At 34.0% G+C, this 14,233-nt stretch overlaps 2 protein-coding genes across 3 annotated transcripts; one reads left to right on the top strand and one right to left on the bottom strand.

The window, feature by feature from the left end:
- The first annotated feature begins 5 nt into the window (after nucleotides 1-5).
- On the top strand, nucleotides 6-1,369 carry LOC103576540 (cysteine-rich PDZ-binding protein). Of its 2 annotated transcripts, none has more exons than XM_008556792.3 (2): nucleotides 6-182; nucleotides 583-1,369. In XM_008556792.3, the coding sequence occupies exon 2, from the start codon at nucleotides 595-597 to the stop codon at nucleotides 895-897; it is 303 nt and encodes a 100-aa protein (XP_008555014.1). In that variant the 5' UTR covers nucleotides 6-182; nucleotides 583-594; the 3' UTR covers nucleotides 898-1,369. The 2 variants fall into 2 exon arrangements, with proteins under 2 accessions (XP_008555014.1, XP_008555015.1); XM_008556793.3 differs by having other exon boundaries at nucleotides 565-1,369.
- Nucleotides 1,370-1,683: 314 nt separating this feature from the next.
- On the bottom strand, nucleotides 1,684-13,393 carry LOC103576539 (dentin sialophosphoprotein). The gene is made up of 4 exons (XM_008556791.3): nucleotides 12,684-13,393; nucleotides 5,710-5,954; nucleotides 5,471-5,621; nucleotides 1,684-5,170 (listed from the first exon to the last, which is right to left on the bottom strand). The coding sequence occupies exons 1-4, from the start codon at nucleotides 12,820-12,822 to the stop codon at nucleotides 2,283-2,285; spliced, it is 3,423 nt and encodes a 1,140-aa protein (XP_008555013.1). The 5' UTR covers nucleotides 12,823-13,393; the 3' UTR covers nucleotides 1,684-2,282.
- Nucleotides 13,394-14,233: the final 840 nt, after the last annotated feature.

The raw sequence follows: 14,233 nt of genomic DNA, 5'->3' as shown, positions 1-14,233 counted from the left end.
TCTTGTTGTTTTTTCATCAACCAGAACCAGGAGTTGGAGCAGGATCAGGATCAGGATCATTGTTGTCAAACTTTTTTTATTTATCCAACAATTAAAAAACTGAGTTTTTTTATTCGATTGTTATTTTTTGCGGGATTTTATATCAGTTTAAAAAAATTTGAAGTTTATTTTTAAATTTAATTGTGAGTATTAAAAATAACCTTAATATTTTTATTTATTATTTAAATTACAATCAACCTGAGTAACTGTCAGGGTGACACTGGCTCTTAAAAATTTATATTTAGATAAGACAGTAATTTTTTTTTGATGGCGAAAAATTACAGAAAATATCAGATGTCTGACAAAAAAATTATTTGAAAGAGTAGAAATTTTCAAATTCTTGTCAATTAAAAAAAATTTTCTACTGATACTTAATTATTTAAAAATTAAAAAAATGTCAGATGTCTGCTGCTTTTACTATTATTAAAAAGACTTCTTTAGTCTACTTCCTTTAAAAGGGGTCCAAAGTACCCTGATAGCATTGTCACTCAGGTTGGCTATAAGTTATATAAGTAATAAATTTAGATGTTTGATTTCATGTAGACATCTTGGAAAATGGTTTGTGAAAAGTGTGAAAAAAAACTCGGACGAATAATAACACCAGACCCATGGAAATTTGGAGCGCGCAATACTGTGGAGAGTGGTGGCAGAAAAGTTGGAGAAAACAAGGCTTTGTCGGGTAACAAAACGCGGTTTAATCCTTACACAGCTAAATTTGAAACCTGTAGGATATGCAGGCAAAAAGTTCACCAAGTTGGGTCACATTATTGTCAATCGTGCGCTTACAAAAAAAGTATTTGTGCTATGTGTGGTAAGAAATTGATGGACAATAAAAATTACAAGCAATCTGCGACATGAATAATTAATCTGCTCAAATATTATGATCCTCAAGTTAGCAAACAATTTTCAAATTTGTTTTTTAACAATTTAATTCAAAAAAAAAAAAAATAAATAATATGCACATGTAGAAAATTTGAAAAGCTACAAGTGTAATTTTCTGAAATATTTTGTTTGTAAATGTATCGTTTTTAAAAAAAATTCAAAAATTATTAGACACCCGCAGATGGCTGATTTCAGTATCATTAAATATTATTGTAAAATATAATAATTATAGTTCATAATTAATTAATTAATTAATTTAATGACATTATCATATGACGTATCAATGCGAAGTGAAAATGATAAAATTTATTTTGTTATATAAATGGTAATTACAATGTAATAACTATTTACCGTATAATTAAAAACAATGTACAATATTACAGGCTACATTATTTGATAACAATCGATTATTATTATCAATTATACTATTATTATTATTATTAATTAAAAAAAAAACTATTTTCAATATATTTTGATTTTTTAAAAACATGATTGTTAGATAATTTTTTATCTTAGAAAATATTTCTACACATACTTATTTTTGGGATACCATTACATATACCTATTGTCCCATTACATTTAAATAAATTTACTTATTATTACTTACAATTTATTTTATTTTAACACATTTATAATAATAATAATAATAATCAATTTATACAGTCTGAGTATTTTTATAAATATATACAATTGATCAACGGTTAAAATTAATATAAAATTTAAACTAAAAATAATTATCAGCCCTTTAAAAAAAATATAAATTCTGCGGCACCAACAATTAATTAATAAAATTACTACGAGAAATAAAGACTTTACAAACGATATAATAGATTAGACAATTGATTATCATTAATTTTAAATGATTGACAAGAAAATAATAACAATGCAGTGGATAATTAAAAAAAGAAAATAAATTAAGTGATTAAATTATTAACCAAAGTAGTCGTGCTTAAAATATGTAACTGCATGATCGTTCGCTTTTACATTTTATCAATTAATATTTATCTACATATATTTATGAATATTAATGAGCACTTTTTTGTGTGCTAAATAAAAACTTTTACTTGATTAAATAGTCAATTAGAAAAATTATTGAAACCAATTGCCGCGATAGATTTTTTATGGCACACAGCTTCTTCTATACTTATATATAAATTATACAGTATTTACGTAGTTATTTATTCAACTCTAGATACATATTTTTGTTTAATTTAAAATAAAAACTACATGCAAATTACTTTACATGATTTACAGTAATTGAGACTGCGTACCATTTTTTTTTAAATTATTTATATAAAATGCAATTCACCAAGTGACCATTGCCTTTTTTATTGCTATTGTCACAAATAAGACAACTAAATTTACTGTTGAAAAATTTTTTCATCACCAGATGCAACAAAAATATTTGTAACTGATTGCGGTTGGCTAGATCCATTACCCCATGGGTTTTGTTCCTTATTGTCAGCTAAATAAATCCAATGATCTATTTTTTTACCAGCCGTTGAATTGCTGTCCAACTTATCTGTAGACTCGATAATATTTTTATTTTGAGTTTTGTATTCCGATACATAAACAACCTGTTTATCATTCGATTTATCTTTCAGTGCTTTAGAGGCATCACTTCTTCTTGGTGGTACCGGTGGCTTTCTACCAGGCATTGACTTTCCATTTGACGTCACAGTAACTTCACCTTTTAGTAAAGCGGGTTTATTATCACGACTACTCTCGACATCCTCAGAATTATCACGAATTATCTCTCTGCTCGGTGAAACTTTTATTTCAGTAATGTACGTCATTTTACGCGGCGAATCTTGATTAAGTGGTGAGTTTGAAATATTAGGTTTTATGTCTGTCTCTCGTTGATTGAATTCACCGGATTCGCCAACTAGACCACTGTCTTCACTATTCTCCCCACTTGATACACTTACGTTGCTTACATTGTGCCGATCATTGCCTGGCGATTGGGTTTTGCTGTTGACAGTAACACTGGAACCAATATCACAGCCATCGTCAATGTCTTCGTCATTATCAATCGCTGACTTCATTTTTACATCAGATACTTTTTCTATTTGATCCTCAATAGCTTTGTAATACTTTTCTTCATCAGCAATCCGACCACTCAGAGTGCTGTCAGTGATATCTGTGTCAGCAGACACCAGATGACTGTGAAAAGAACAATTTTTCTCGTGTTTCTCATCTCCGTCGCAATAAGGACACCTGGTATTTATTATTTTCTTCTTCATTGGCTCCTCGTTAACTTCCTTCATGCCTGCGTACATTGATGAGTCATTTACGTCACCATTGGTCTTCTTATCGAGATCAGTTTTAAATTCTTCTTTCGCGGGCCGCTCACTGGCATGGAGATCAAAAAATCTCAATGCTTTACCAAAGGACTCACTAACTGCGGGCGAATTAACGTCCGCTTCATCATAATTGTCATCATCAATCACAGGTATATCGTCATCTTGCTCGGCAGTAAATGGTTTCGCTTGTCTGAAATCCAATTCAATTTCATCCAAACTCGGGTTTTTAATGACTTCCCCATTATTAACAATTCGCGCCAACGAATTGTCCTCGTCTGGATTGAATGATCGTTCAGCATAAATAAAGTCTCGCGTAAGACGTTTACTCAGCGGTAAATTATAAAGCTCAATGCTGCAATCTTTATTATTATCCATGACCTGCGTCGCATAAGATGAAGTCATACCTTCTTTCAGTTTTATCTCTACCGCGGATTTTGATCGTTCAAGTGTCCCGCTACTTTTTTTTCTTATCTTAGGTTTTATCTCAGTATCATCCGAGTCCATTTTATTCCAAATAGCGTCTTCCAATGTTCCCCATTCGCTGGATTTTTTTAATTTTCGTCTGTCAAATGTGTCAATGTCATCGAGCTTCGAAAGGTCTTCAGTAGACTCAGTGATGTCCTCTGGTGGAAGAGGTGTCTTACGTTTTCTCAATGACGTGTCAGTCATATCTAGACTCTGAGCTCTCTCTAGAGTCGACGAACTTTTAGCTTCGTATTTAGATAAATCTCCTAAACTAGCGGCTTTTCTGTATCCATCATCAGTATCATCATCATCTGCGATGTGAGGTATGGGCGTATGATGAATTGTAATGTCAGCAGGATTAAGTTCAATTGTTGTAAAGCTGTCCTGCGCTTCATTGTCAGTGTCTGACTCAGAACTACGTCGCTCTGACGAGCGTTCTTTCAACCTCGGCTGTCTCACTTGATTGTCACTGCCAGTATCACGTACTTTAACAACGTAGTCATTTAAAGATTCAGTGTAGTCTGTAATACTCTCTATTTTATCATCGATATCTTCTCTATCGTGTTTTGAAGCTGAAGAATTTTCATACTTGACTGGACTTCCGGTATCTTTCATCGGAGATCCCGGAGGCGCTGGTGCTTTTCTTTTGCTCTTCTGCGGACTCTTGTTATCTTCTAAGTCACTTGAACTCTCCGTGAATGTAATTTTCGGAGAATTTAAAAGCTCAGCGCTACTTTTACGATTTCTTCTTGCCGCAATCGCTGCGTTATGAACCTCAGCAGGTACTTCTGATGGAATAACAACTGTTTCACTACTTAATTTATCATTTTGATTAATTAATTTGCTGTCAGTCGCGTCGATACCACTTTCACCTTTCGGTAAATAATTATCACGTTGCTGAATACGTTCAACCGTAACTTTTCCATCTTTCACGGTTTTATTGTCAATGACGTCAATATTTTTAGCGTTTATAATATTTTTATCAACGTCTGTTTTACGTGAATTGTGACGTTCAAGATTAGTATTATGTTCATTCTGATTTTCAATTCTGTGAACGGTACCGTCAAGAACAGGTAGTACTTTTATGCCAAACTTGAAATGATGATTATTACCTTTGGACTCTTCGTGTCGCCGCTCAAGCGTGTGACTACCGGGAGTCGACTTTGAAGACTTTAAGGTTGAGTTCATCGTGGAATAATTTGATCCAAGTGATTCATTTGGATCAGCGATGAAAAGTCTCTTCGCTGAATTTTTATCAGCTCGAGAAAATTCAGGGATCGACTGACTTCTGTACAATGGGTGACAAATTCGTGACGGAGTTGGTCCGACCGTTTTCTTGAGTAAAGTTGTGGGTCGCGAACTGGTACCGCCACTTTCAACTTCGAGTTCAACATCATAGGGCGATGCGTAGCTGAGAATAGTTAGAGCATCTTCGTAAACCATACTTCTGAAGCTGATCTTAACGCTGGCTATCCGGTCGCCTGTAATGGATAACACATCTTATAAGTACATACTCATAAGTCTATAGATAGAGAATCAACAATACATCAAGGCTTCGCAATGAGTGCAATCTAAAACAGCGATTTACTCTACTTACTGCGCCCGATTTATCTAACGCTGCGTTTAAATGGTATTTAACACGCGGCGCATTATATCAGAGCAAGATTTCACCGCATGCAATAAGAGATATACTCAGGCATATCCACACACGCACACGCACATGCACACATACATTGAGAAAACCTTGGAGTTAATCAATGACTAAGTCATGATATACTGACCTGGATGAATCCGACCGGATTCTGAGGCGGGACCGCGATGGAGCAGGTCTTTAACGAAGATACCTTCTCTCATGTTTCCACACACATTGAAACCCAATCCTGTGAAATCTCGGCTTCTCAAACTTATCACGCTAATTCGCGTGGCGTTTGGCTGAAAATTAAATAATTACAACCAATTAATTGACGAATTAATTAATTTTAAAAATAATAAATTCATTTAATTGGAAAATAAAACTTACGCCGAGACAAGAATCATCAAGAGTTTTCCTTTTGTCGAGTTTGTTTCCCGAGCCGAGACCAAGAGACGACCATGGCGATGACCATTTCGTCGAATCCTTGGCTGGAGTCTCTGTCGTCGAGATAATAGACAAGGGTCTGTCAATATGACGGTTTTGGGCGGGAGTCGCGTCTTTGAAACACGGGTTATCAAATGCGTAGGCATCTTCTACAATCTCTGGATCCGTTACCAAGACCAAATGATTTCCTGAAATGAAAGATAATTTAAACCGTAAATAAAATAAAATTATCAAGATTGAGTGGCTTTTAATGTAATCATTATCACATTTAATAATTGCACATGATGATAAATGAGTCGCCGTGGTCGTTGTCAGTGTAGTTATATTAAATTATACAACGTCTGATTATACCAATTGACATCGTGACTCCCGTGTAATAATTCTCTCTACAACGAGAATGCATCAGGTAATCTATTAACACAATGTTATCATTGTGATAAATTCAGCATTTAAACTTCTTCAACGACACTTACATATACGGCATTAAAAAAATTCTCAACGTAATAAATAATAAAATTTATTTCACATGACAGAGGCGGTGAGTCAATTTAGTGTCAAGGCTTCTACCTAAACCGATAGTTAGCCAATCGGAACCCATTTTTCTTTATCTACAATATTACAACTCGGGCGGACGAGCAAGTTGCAGTTTTTTTTACCCATCAATAATTATTGTCACAACCAATAGAGCTCAGCCATAGAACCTAAATCCCGATATATTGGATCCAATAAATGGCCACGAATATTGTCAAAGGTAAACGGAAGAACCAATGCCTTATTGATTGTCAGTCTGTGTCGTCATCTGACGGATCATACAAGGCCATGTTTAGTCTCAACATCATAACAGGAAGGAAACGCATTCCTTGAGCACGCGTTCCCGCTACACCTGTACACTTTGTTGTATCCTGAGCCTTTATATACTTACTCGATATTATTATAATATAATATATATACTTATTCGCGCCAGCTCGAGCCAAGACATCATGCATCGCACGCCTACATTTTTTTTTACTCATCATATAGCAGCAACTCAAGTATGATGTCTAGTCTGCAGCGATCAACATTTCGTGGTACTAGTTGTAGAAAAAAAAAATTTATAATTTATAATGTAAGATCTATTATCTACTGGCTCCGCATTGCGCATAAGATATATACCACCATATATATATGTATACTTATACATATATGCATATTATGTAATAGGTGTGAGAGACCAATCACGTAGAGCAAGTATGCGCAATCGATGACTGGGCTGATGATGATGTGATGGCAAAGTACAAAAACAGATTGATGAGCAGCAGCATTAAGATGAAGAAAGACAAGAGAGATTACTCTTTAACATAAATTTTATCCACGTTTACCAAAGATGCAAATTATATTATTGCTTAAATATTCCGTCAACGTTTCTACATATTTTTTTACTCAACTTTAACTATATATATTTTTTACGCCGTACATTAAAGATTATTTTTTTTTTTTCGCGGTCTAAGTATGAGAAATAAACAGACGCAGCGAAGAATATTACGACGGTGTGAATTGGTAATTAGTTTATTATTGCAATGAGCGGCAGGACAAAACTGACATCAGAATAATGTTTCTTTTTATGGTCTCACTGGGTTCTTATCGGAATTTTTTTCATTTGTCACAGTATAATTATTGTTTTGCATGCTCGACTGATCCGGCAAGCATACGATATTATATATATTATGCATTGCACTTTGAACATGCCAAGTGCAATACAATACATCAGCGCAACAAGTGGCTGGAAGTTGATGTGAAACCTGATGAATTTTTTTTTCTTTTCACTACATATTTTAAATAAACGTAAATTTATGAGCATACGTGTAAGTGATAATTAAAAAAATAACTCGGGTAATTGTTGACTCACTCTCTTCCTCTGATCTCTGATTTACTATGAAAACAAGATAAACGATTAGTCAGGGAAGGATGGGACGTAATAACGACGAGTTGGACGTAAGGCGAACGAGGCTACGCCGTTGACGGTGACGCCAGTGGGCGCATACCATGGGCGCCAAGGTGAGCTGGCTCGCGTTTCCCCTCTTTCACTTCGCTCTTCTATACTCGTATCGTTCTTGCTCGCTCTTTACCGCGCCTTATTCTAAAACCACCAAACCCTCCTATTCCATCTTCTTCCTTCAATATATATATATACATGTATACACACAACTAAACGCGGGTTGTATTGGCTCGCACGGGATCCAAAACCCGAGGATCAACTCTCAAAACATTTCCCTTACCTGTGACCAGCTCCCAGCCCGACCGTTAATGTTTTTATTTTTTTTTATTTCAGTCTCCATCTGGACAACCTGCCTCTGCTCGGATCAACGACAATCCATATGGAGAACCGGTAGAAATGACGTCTCAATGGAATTTACATCAGTTGAGCTAGAAGTTTGTTATTGATGCATTTAACTATTCAATAAACTGACCAAACAACTGGACAACCAGCAACCAACATTACCACTAGATTTCTCGATACTTTTCACCAGAGTAAATTCTGCTGTAGTTGTTGTTGTATACTTGCGTCGTCTGTTTACGGCGAATTGTAACGCGGCGAGGCCAACCGCAAGTCGTTTGCAATTGCCTTTTGCGAAGAATCAACAGTCTTCTTGGTCTTTACCTCGTTCACTTGGACTACAGTAAGTAAGTGACTTTAAAAAAAACATATGGCAAATTAAATCAAGTCACTTCAAATTATTTCATGTTATTCTGATAAACTTTTGGACATTATCATGGATGGACATCTTGGACACTTACTTTATACACAGAAAAAAAATCTCGACTGAGAGTAAATATTCTTGATTAAAAAAAATTTTTTTGAAAACCTCAATTTCATCAGATAGTAGAAATCTCTTCTGAACAAAACAAATTTTCTGGGTTCAAAATCTTGACGTGATTTCTGAAAATATTTGTCTTCCAAAATATTTTCGTGACTGACGGTATCATTTTTTTCTGTGTACCAAAACTGGGTAATAATATGATGCGCATAAATTTAGCGATTTTTTTTATTAATCAGCCTTCAATCTCAGATGTTTTTCGAGATGATTTTTTTCGGTGATGAATAAAAGACACACCTTGCCCGAGATGAAATTCCACACGAACTCTGTGGATAGTTATAGGGCACAATGCTCAACATCCAGAACAACTAATTGTCACGTACAGGGAGCGCCGATTTAATAGTTTATATATAGGTGTAAGTATAAACACATATATGTATATATACATATAGATGTTTGGGCGGGTTAACGAGAATATAAGCAGAGGATTGTGATAGCAAGATGTGATTATGCAAAAATGCAAGGTGTGGCGTTTTGTAAAATAATATAAAAATAAATACATAAATAAAAAATATAAAAAAAAGACAAAGCTTGAACAAATACTTGTTGCAACGTTATGCTGATGATAGTTGACCGGTCACGCGTCGTCAACTTGCAGAATCTCTCAAACTCTTGCGGTCATTTATGTCTTCGCTGATGCATACAAGTAAATACATAAACGACTATATATATAAATGTATATTTATATATAAATGTTACGGAATCTGCAGTTACTTTTATACGTAATTTTAAATTATTGTTTAAATTTTTTTTAGCTGATTGCTGGTCTATTCAGGTTGAGTTTTTCATCGTACAATAAAGATAAAAGTGAGGATGGTGTTCAAGAATATCGAAATTGTGATTATTGTCATATATATAGATATATATGGATATAACATAACGGAGCACGTGTGTGAGTTTATAGAAAAAATAAAAAATGAGAGCGACAAGATAATAATAATTTGATAAATTAACTGATAAGATTTCCAGGGATATCAGTAGGTGATGATTTTGTATATATATATAGATATATCTTAGACAAAAAGTTGTTACAACAATGATGAGTTTATGAGACGAAAAGAGGCATGACGCGTTGTCGAGACGGTCTTATGAGCTTGGGAACCGATTGCACATATTTTATATATTTATTTTTTCACTGGTAATAGTGATGCTAGAAATTCCTAAGAGAGCCTCCTTCGTGAGTGAGGAAAGCGTGGGACATCTTCTTGGAGGTATATTCTCATTATGTTACACGTCCTACATTCGCGTGTTTTATTTATAATTTGTTACATCTCATAACGCAAACAATAACATAAATAAACAATTAACTCAATGAATTAATTATAATTGATCAAGAAATTCTATTACACTGTAAGCGAAAAATTTACTAGTCTTGATAATTTCATTCTATCGAGATGAAATTAATCTGATAAAAAATTCCGAGCCGTCGAAACACCGGATGGACTGGGTCTGAGAAAAAAAATTATATATATATATATGATAATAAATATATATAAAAGCAAAAAATACGAGTGGACCAGAGTCGTCAGAAATCCGGTATTTGGCGCGCGTGACCAGGCTACCTGGTACATTACGACGAAGAAGAACAAGATGATGATGAAGAAGAAGACGGAGGAAGTGAACAAGTCCAAGTAGTAGAGAAGGATAAAAGTGAAGAGGACTAAGTGTTGTACACCTTAAAAATAAGGTTTCACCTGTCGAGACGAGACACGTATTAAATATTTTTTCCCACAGATTTTTCCTCCACATGTCAGACTAAAAAATCCAATAAATAACGACAGGTAAAAAAAAGGTCTAGCGTTAACTAATAAAAGTTAAAAAAAATATTTCGACGTAATAATCAACACAAGACTGGCTCCGCGATAACTTCTTTAAGATGGTGGCGGTTATTCGCATCCGCATTTCGCGCGTGAGTATGATCCAACGAACCAGAGAAATAAATAAATAAATAAACATAAATAAAATAAAAAGGCACAAGACGTTGTGTTGGCTGTGGCGTACACGTTAGTCGTCGTTGTATACATACTCTTGGGTAATATAAGAGAATGCACACGCATCAGGGGCCCCTGAGGTGCATACCTGCCGCATGCCACCAGTGCTATCGGACTCAACGACCTGGCAGCGGGTTTACGGCAAATATCCCGATATACCCGCACAGCCGCGCACTTTCTAAAAGCCTTGGTCGATTTCGCCAACCAATATCTATATGTATACAATATTTATATACATATATACATTCAACAGCACTAATATACCTCCAATGTACAATAATCCGTTGATCCTAAGTCCTGCGGGTGAGTGCACTTGTTATTCAAAAGATCGCAAGGGACAAAAAATGGATCAGGTATATTTTTAATTGAATGAAGGTCGGGTTCGCTCTCACATACGGGATCGTATCGAGAGAAGGGACCTGACAATAATGTAAATAAAAGAGCAGACTCGATGAACCTTCACGGTGAATTACCAGGTGATTTAAATATGTCCCACTAATATACGTTCCTGCATGATTGATGATCCTTTTATTTTTGTAATTAATTTTTAAGTTTTTTGTCCTCGGGTATTTTTAATTATTATTACCTGTGTGTCTTAAGACGGGTATTATTAAATTATATTTATATATCATGTGGTTTAAAAGGAATTCAAACTGATAGCACAGTTAAATTCCTTGAGTGAAAAATATACAGGTATAAATCCTGGGTTTTTTATTTTTTCAGTGTAAAGTACTAAATAAATGGGCTTTTAATGATTGAACACGCGGTCTTGGTAATATTTCCCCGAGAAGAGGGAGGAGCTGAGAGGGGAAATGGGAAAATACCTCAAATTCTTAAACACATTTCACTTTCCTGGTGTGTACTAGTAAGGCCTCGTTTGCTGCTACTCAAATCCATGCTGCAGCAGAACTCTTACGAGCGGAGTTTGAGTAGCTAAGATATAAACTTGGGTACTGAGCTTCGGTAGATAAAACCTTTATAATTGGAGTCTTCCGACATTAACGCGCTATTTGCATGTACATGGAAAAATACTTGAATTAATTTGTTTGCAGTTGTTTGCAAGGCCAATACTAAACCCAGGCTGATAGCACTTTATACGCGAATAAAAGTTAATGATATTCAGCAGCATCAACACTCAGTAGAGCTCACAGCAATAATATCTATCATATTATTTAGATATTTACTGGAGCATTTTAATATCCCATTGCCAAGGATCATTTTCACTCGAATATTATTACCCACTGAAATCTATAGCGATTGTAAATTATATCTTGAAATCTTCTTCAGTATTATCTACATATATGTATATATATATATATATATACCCATGGCAAATGCGTGCTACTGAAGATTCCAATCTGTGCAGTGGAAATCGGAGCTCTGAACGTTCATCGAAGCGCAACGCTTTTATTCACACAGTCTATATTATATATACATATGTATATATATGATATGTTTGTGTATGTGAACTAAACACTGATGTAAACCCTGTTTGTGAACTAAACACTGATGTAAACCCTAGGATCAACAGAAACTCAGGTATTTTACGTGCGGCGACATAAATATACGTGTCAAGTTATGTTTACGCACAGACCGTGAATCGAGAAACGCGACTGGCATTCACAAACAATTAAATATAAATACGCAACTTATATTTTATCAACATTACAATCGTCCTGCCGTAAGCAGCTAATGGATTTTTAAAATTGCGTAAAAAATTTTCCGGCAATCAATGGCATGACACCAAAAACATGACTCGCAATTAAACTTGCAATTTTTAAATTTAAATTTAAAATAAAAGTATACTTTTCTCAATGCTCAGGTGCCGCTAAAAAATTTTTTAAATCCTTGAACTGTCTAAAGTACGACACCAGCAGTAGTTATTTATTTCTTACGTACCGCACCAACGGTTGACGTCGTATATAATTGCGCTAAAATATTGTGCATTTAAATATTTCACCAGACCAGCAACTACTTATTTTTTCTTTACATAACATACTGCAGTACATAATATATTTTATAATTATTATCTGTTTGGTTAAATAATTTATGTTGATAATTATATCCTTACCCTTGTGCTTGCGCCATTGGCGGTACAGAAAAACAACAACAGCAAAAATAAGAATTGTTATTAAAAATGTTCCAATAACAGCTCCAGCAATGCTGCCAGGTCCATAGCAGAGCGAACCCTGATCAGTCTCTTCCGCCATTCCGGTGATTCGTCGTCGTCTTGGTAAATATTATCATTAAAAATATAAAGTCATATTGATATCGATGAATATTTGCACACTTGTCCACTGAAAATAACTATGTACTCAATACAACCAAACACGATAATATTCAAACAATATCACATGAGTTAATATCACTGTCCTCGCATTATCAGTTACGAATTCCTGCGTGCTACTGATACATTTCACGCAATCAAATAATATTTGTTTAGATTAATCCAAAAAAATTTAAATAATGAAATTATTTATAATTACGAGTTAAAGTATTAATGCCACGTCGGAGCTAATGCATATTATCCTTCAGACACGAGGAACTGCATGAGACTACGACGTACTCGGTCGTACTGACTTGACTCTCCACTCAGACTCTGACTGACAGAAGCGGAGGTCTCGCTGCCTCCAGCCAGTCCACCTCCTCCAGCCACCTCTAGCAAGTCCTAGTGTTGTAGCTCCGGTATCATACAGATACAGCTGAGCAGAGGGTCGAGGGGATCCACTGATCCAACGTTACACAGCATAGAGTACACAAGTGAAACAGGTAGGCGTTCGGCAACAGGTGCTTGTTGCTTCCGAGTGGGGCTGATATTTCGAGGTGCGGCAATTATTATGTCGATTTACCTGTAGATAAATATATATATGTATATAAATACGCACACATACTTTTTTTTATATGTAATAGTAATATTACACCAAACTTTTTTTACTGTCATTTAATTATTATTATTTATTCTATTTCGCAATTACTTTGACATAACACTCGGTATGTTTTAATTTTAATCAATAAATACTTAATATATATATATATATATATATATATATATATATATATATATATATATATATATATATATATATATATATATATATATATATATATATATATATATATATATATATATATATATATATATTTTAAGAATTTTATTACTTTTTTTTATACTTATGTAAAAAAAAATAAATTAACGTGAAAAAAAATTTGAATTTTTAAAATTTTTAAATAATGACTTAATTTTGAAAAGGAAAATAAAATTTAAATTGTTATGAGTGTGAATGTAGCAGACATCAGAATAATTTCAAATTATTAATAGAGTAAATAATAAATAAAATTAAATTAAAAAAAAACGCGCATTTAAAAAATTTTTAAATTAAGTGAATTTTTTGTAAACATTATTTTTTAATTATTCAGTCTATTTATTTATAATTTTAAATTCGTCTAATGTCTGCTACATTCATACTCATTAAATTTTGATTTTTAATAAATTAATGACTTTGTTTTATCTGTTGTAAGTTACTAATTTTTTAATTACTGGTAATGTTTGTTGCCGTACTTGCCGTGTGTTGATAATAAAAAGATGGAAGTTTGATTTACAAATGGCGGCGCTGATGTTAC

The sequence above is a fragment of the Microplitis demolitor genome, chromosome 3 (genome assembly GCF_026212275.2).
Source record: "Microplitis demolitor isolate Queensland-Clemson2020A chromosome 3, iyMicDemo2.1a, whole genome shotgun sequence".
Taxonomy (NCBI): Eukaryota; Metazoa; Arthropoda; class Insecta; order Hymenoptera; family Braconidae; genus Microplitis; species Microplitis demolitor.
The sequence above is the reverse complement of the archived record's forward strand: the minus strand, read 5'-3'. Positions and strand labels throughout refer to the sequence as shown.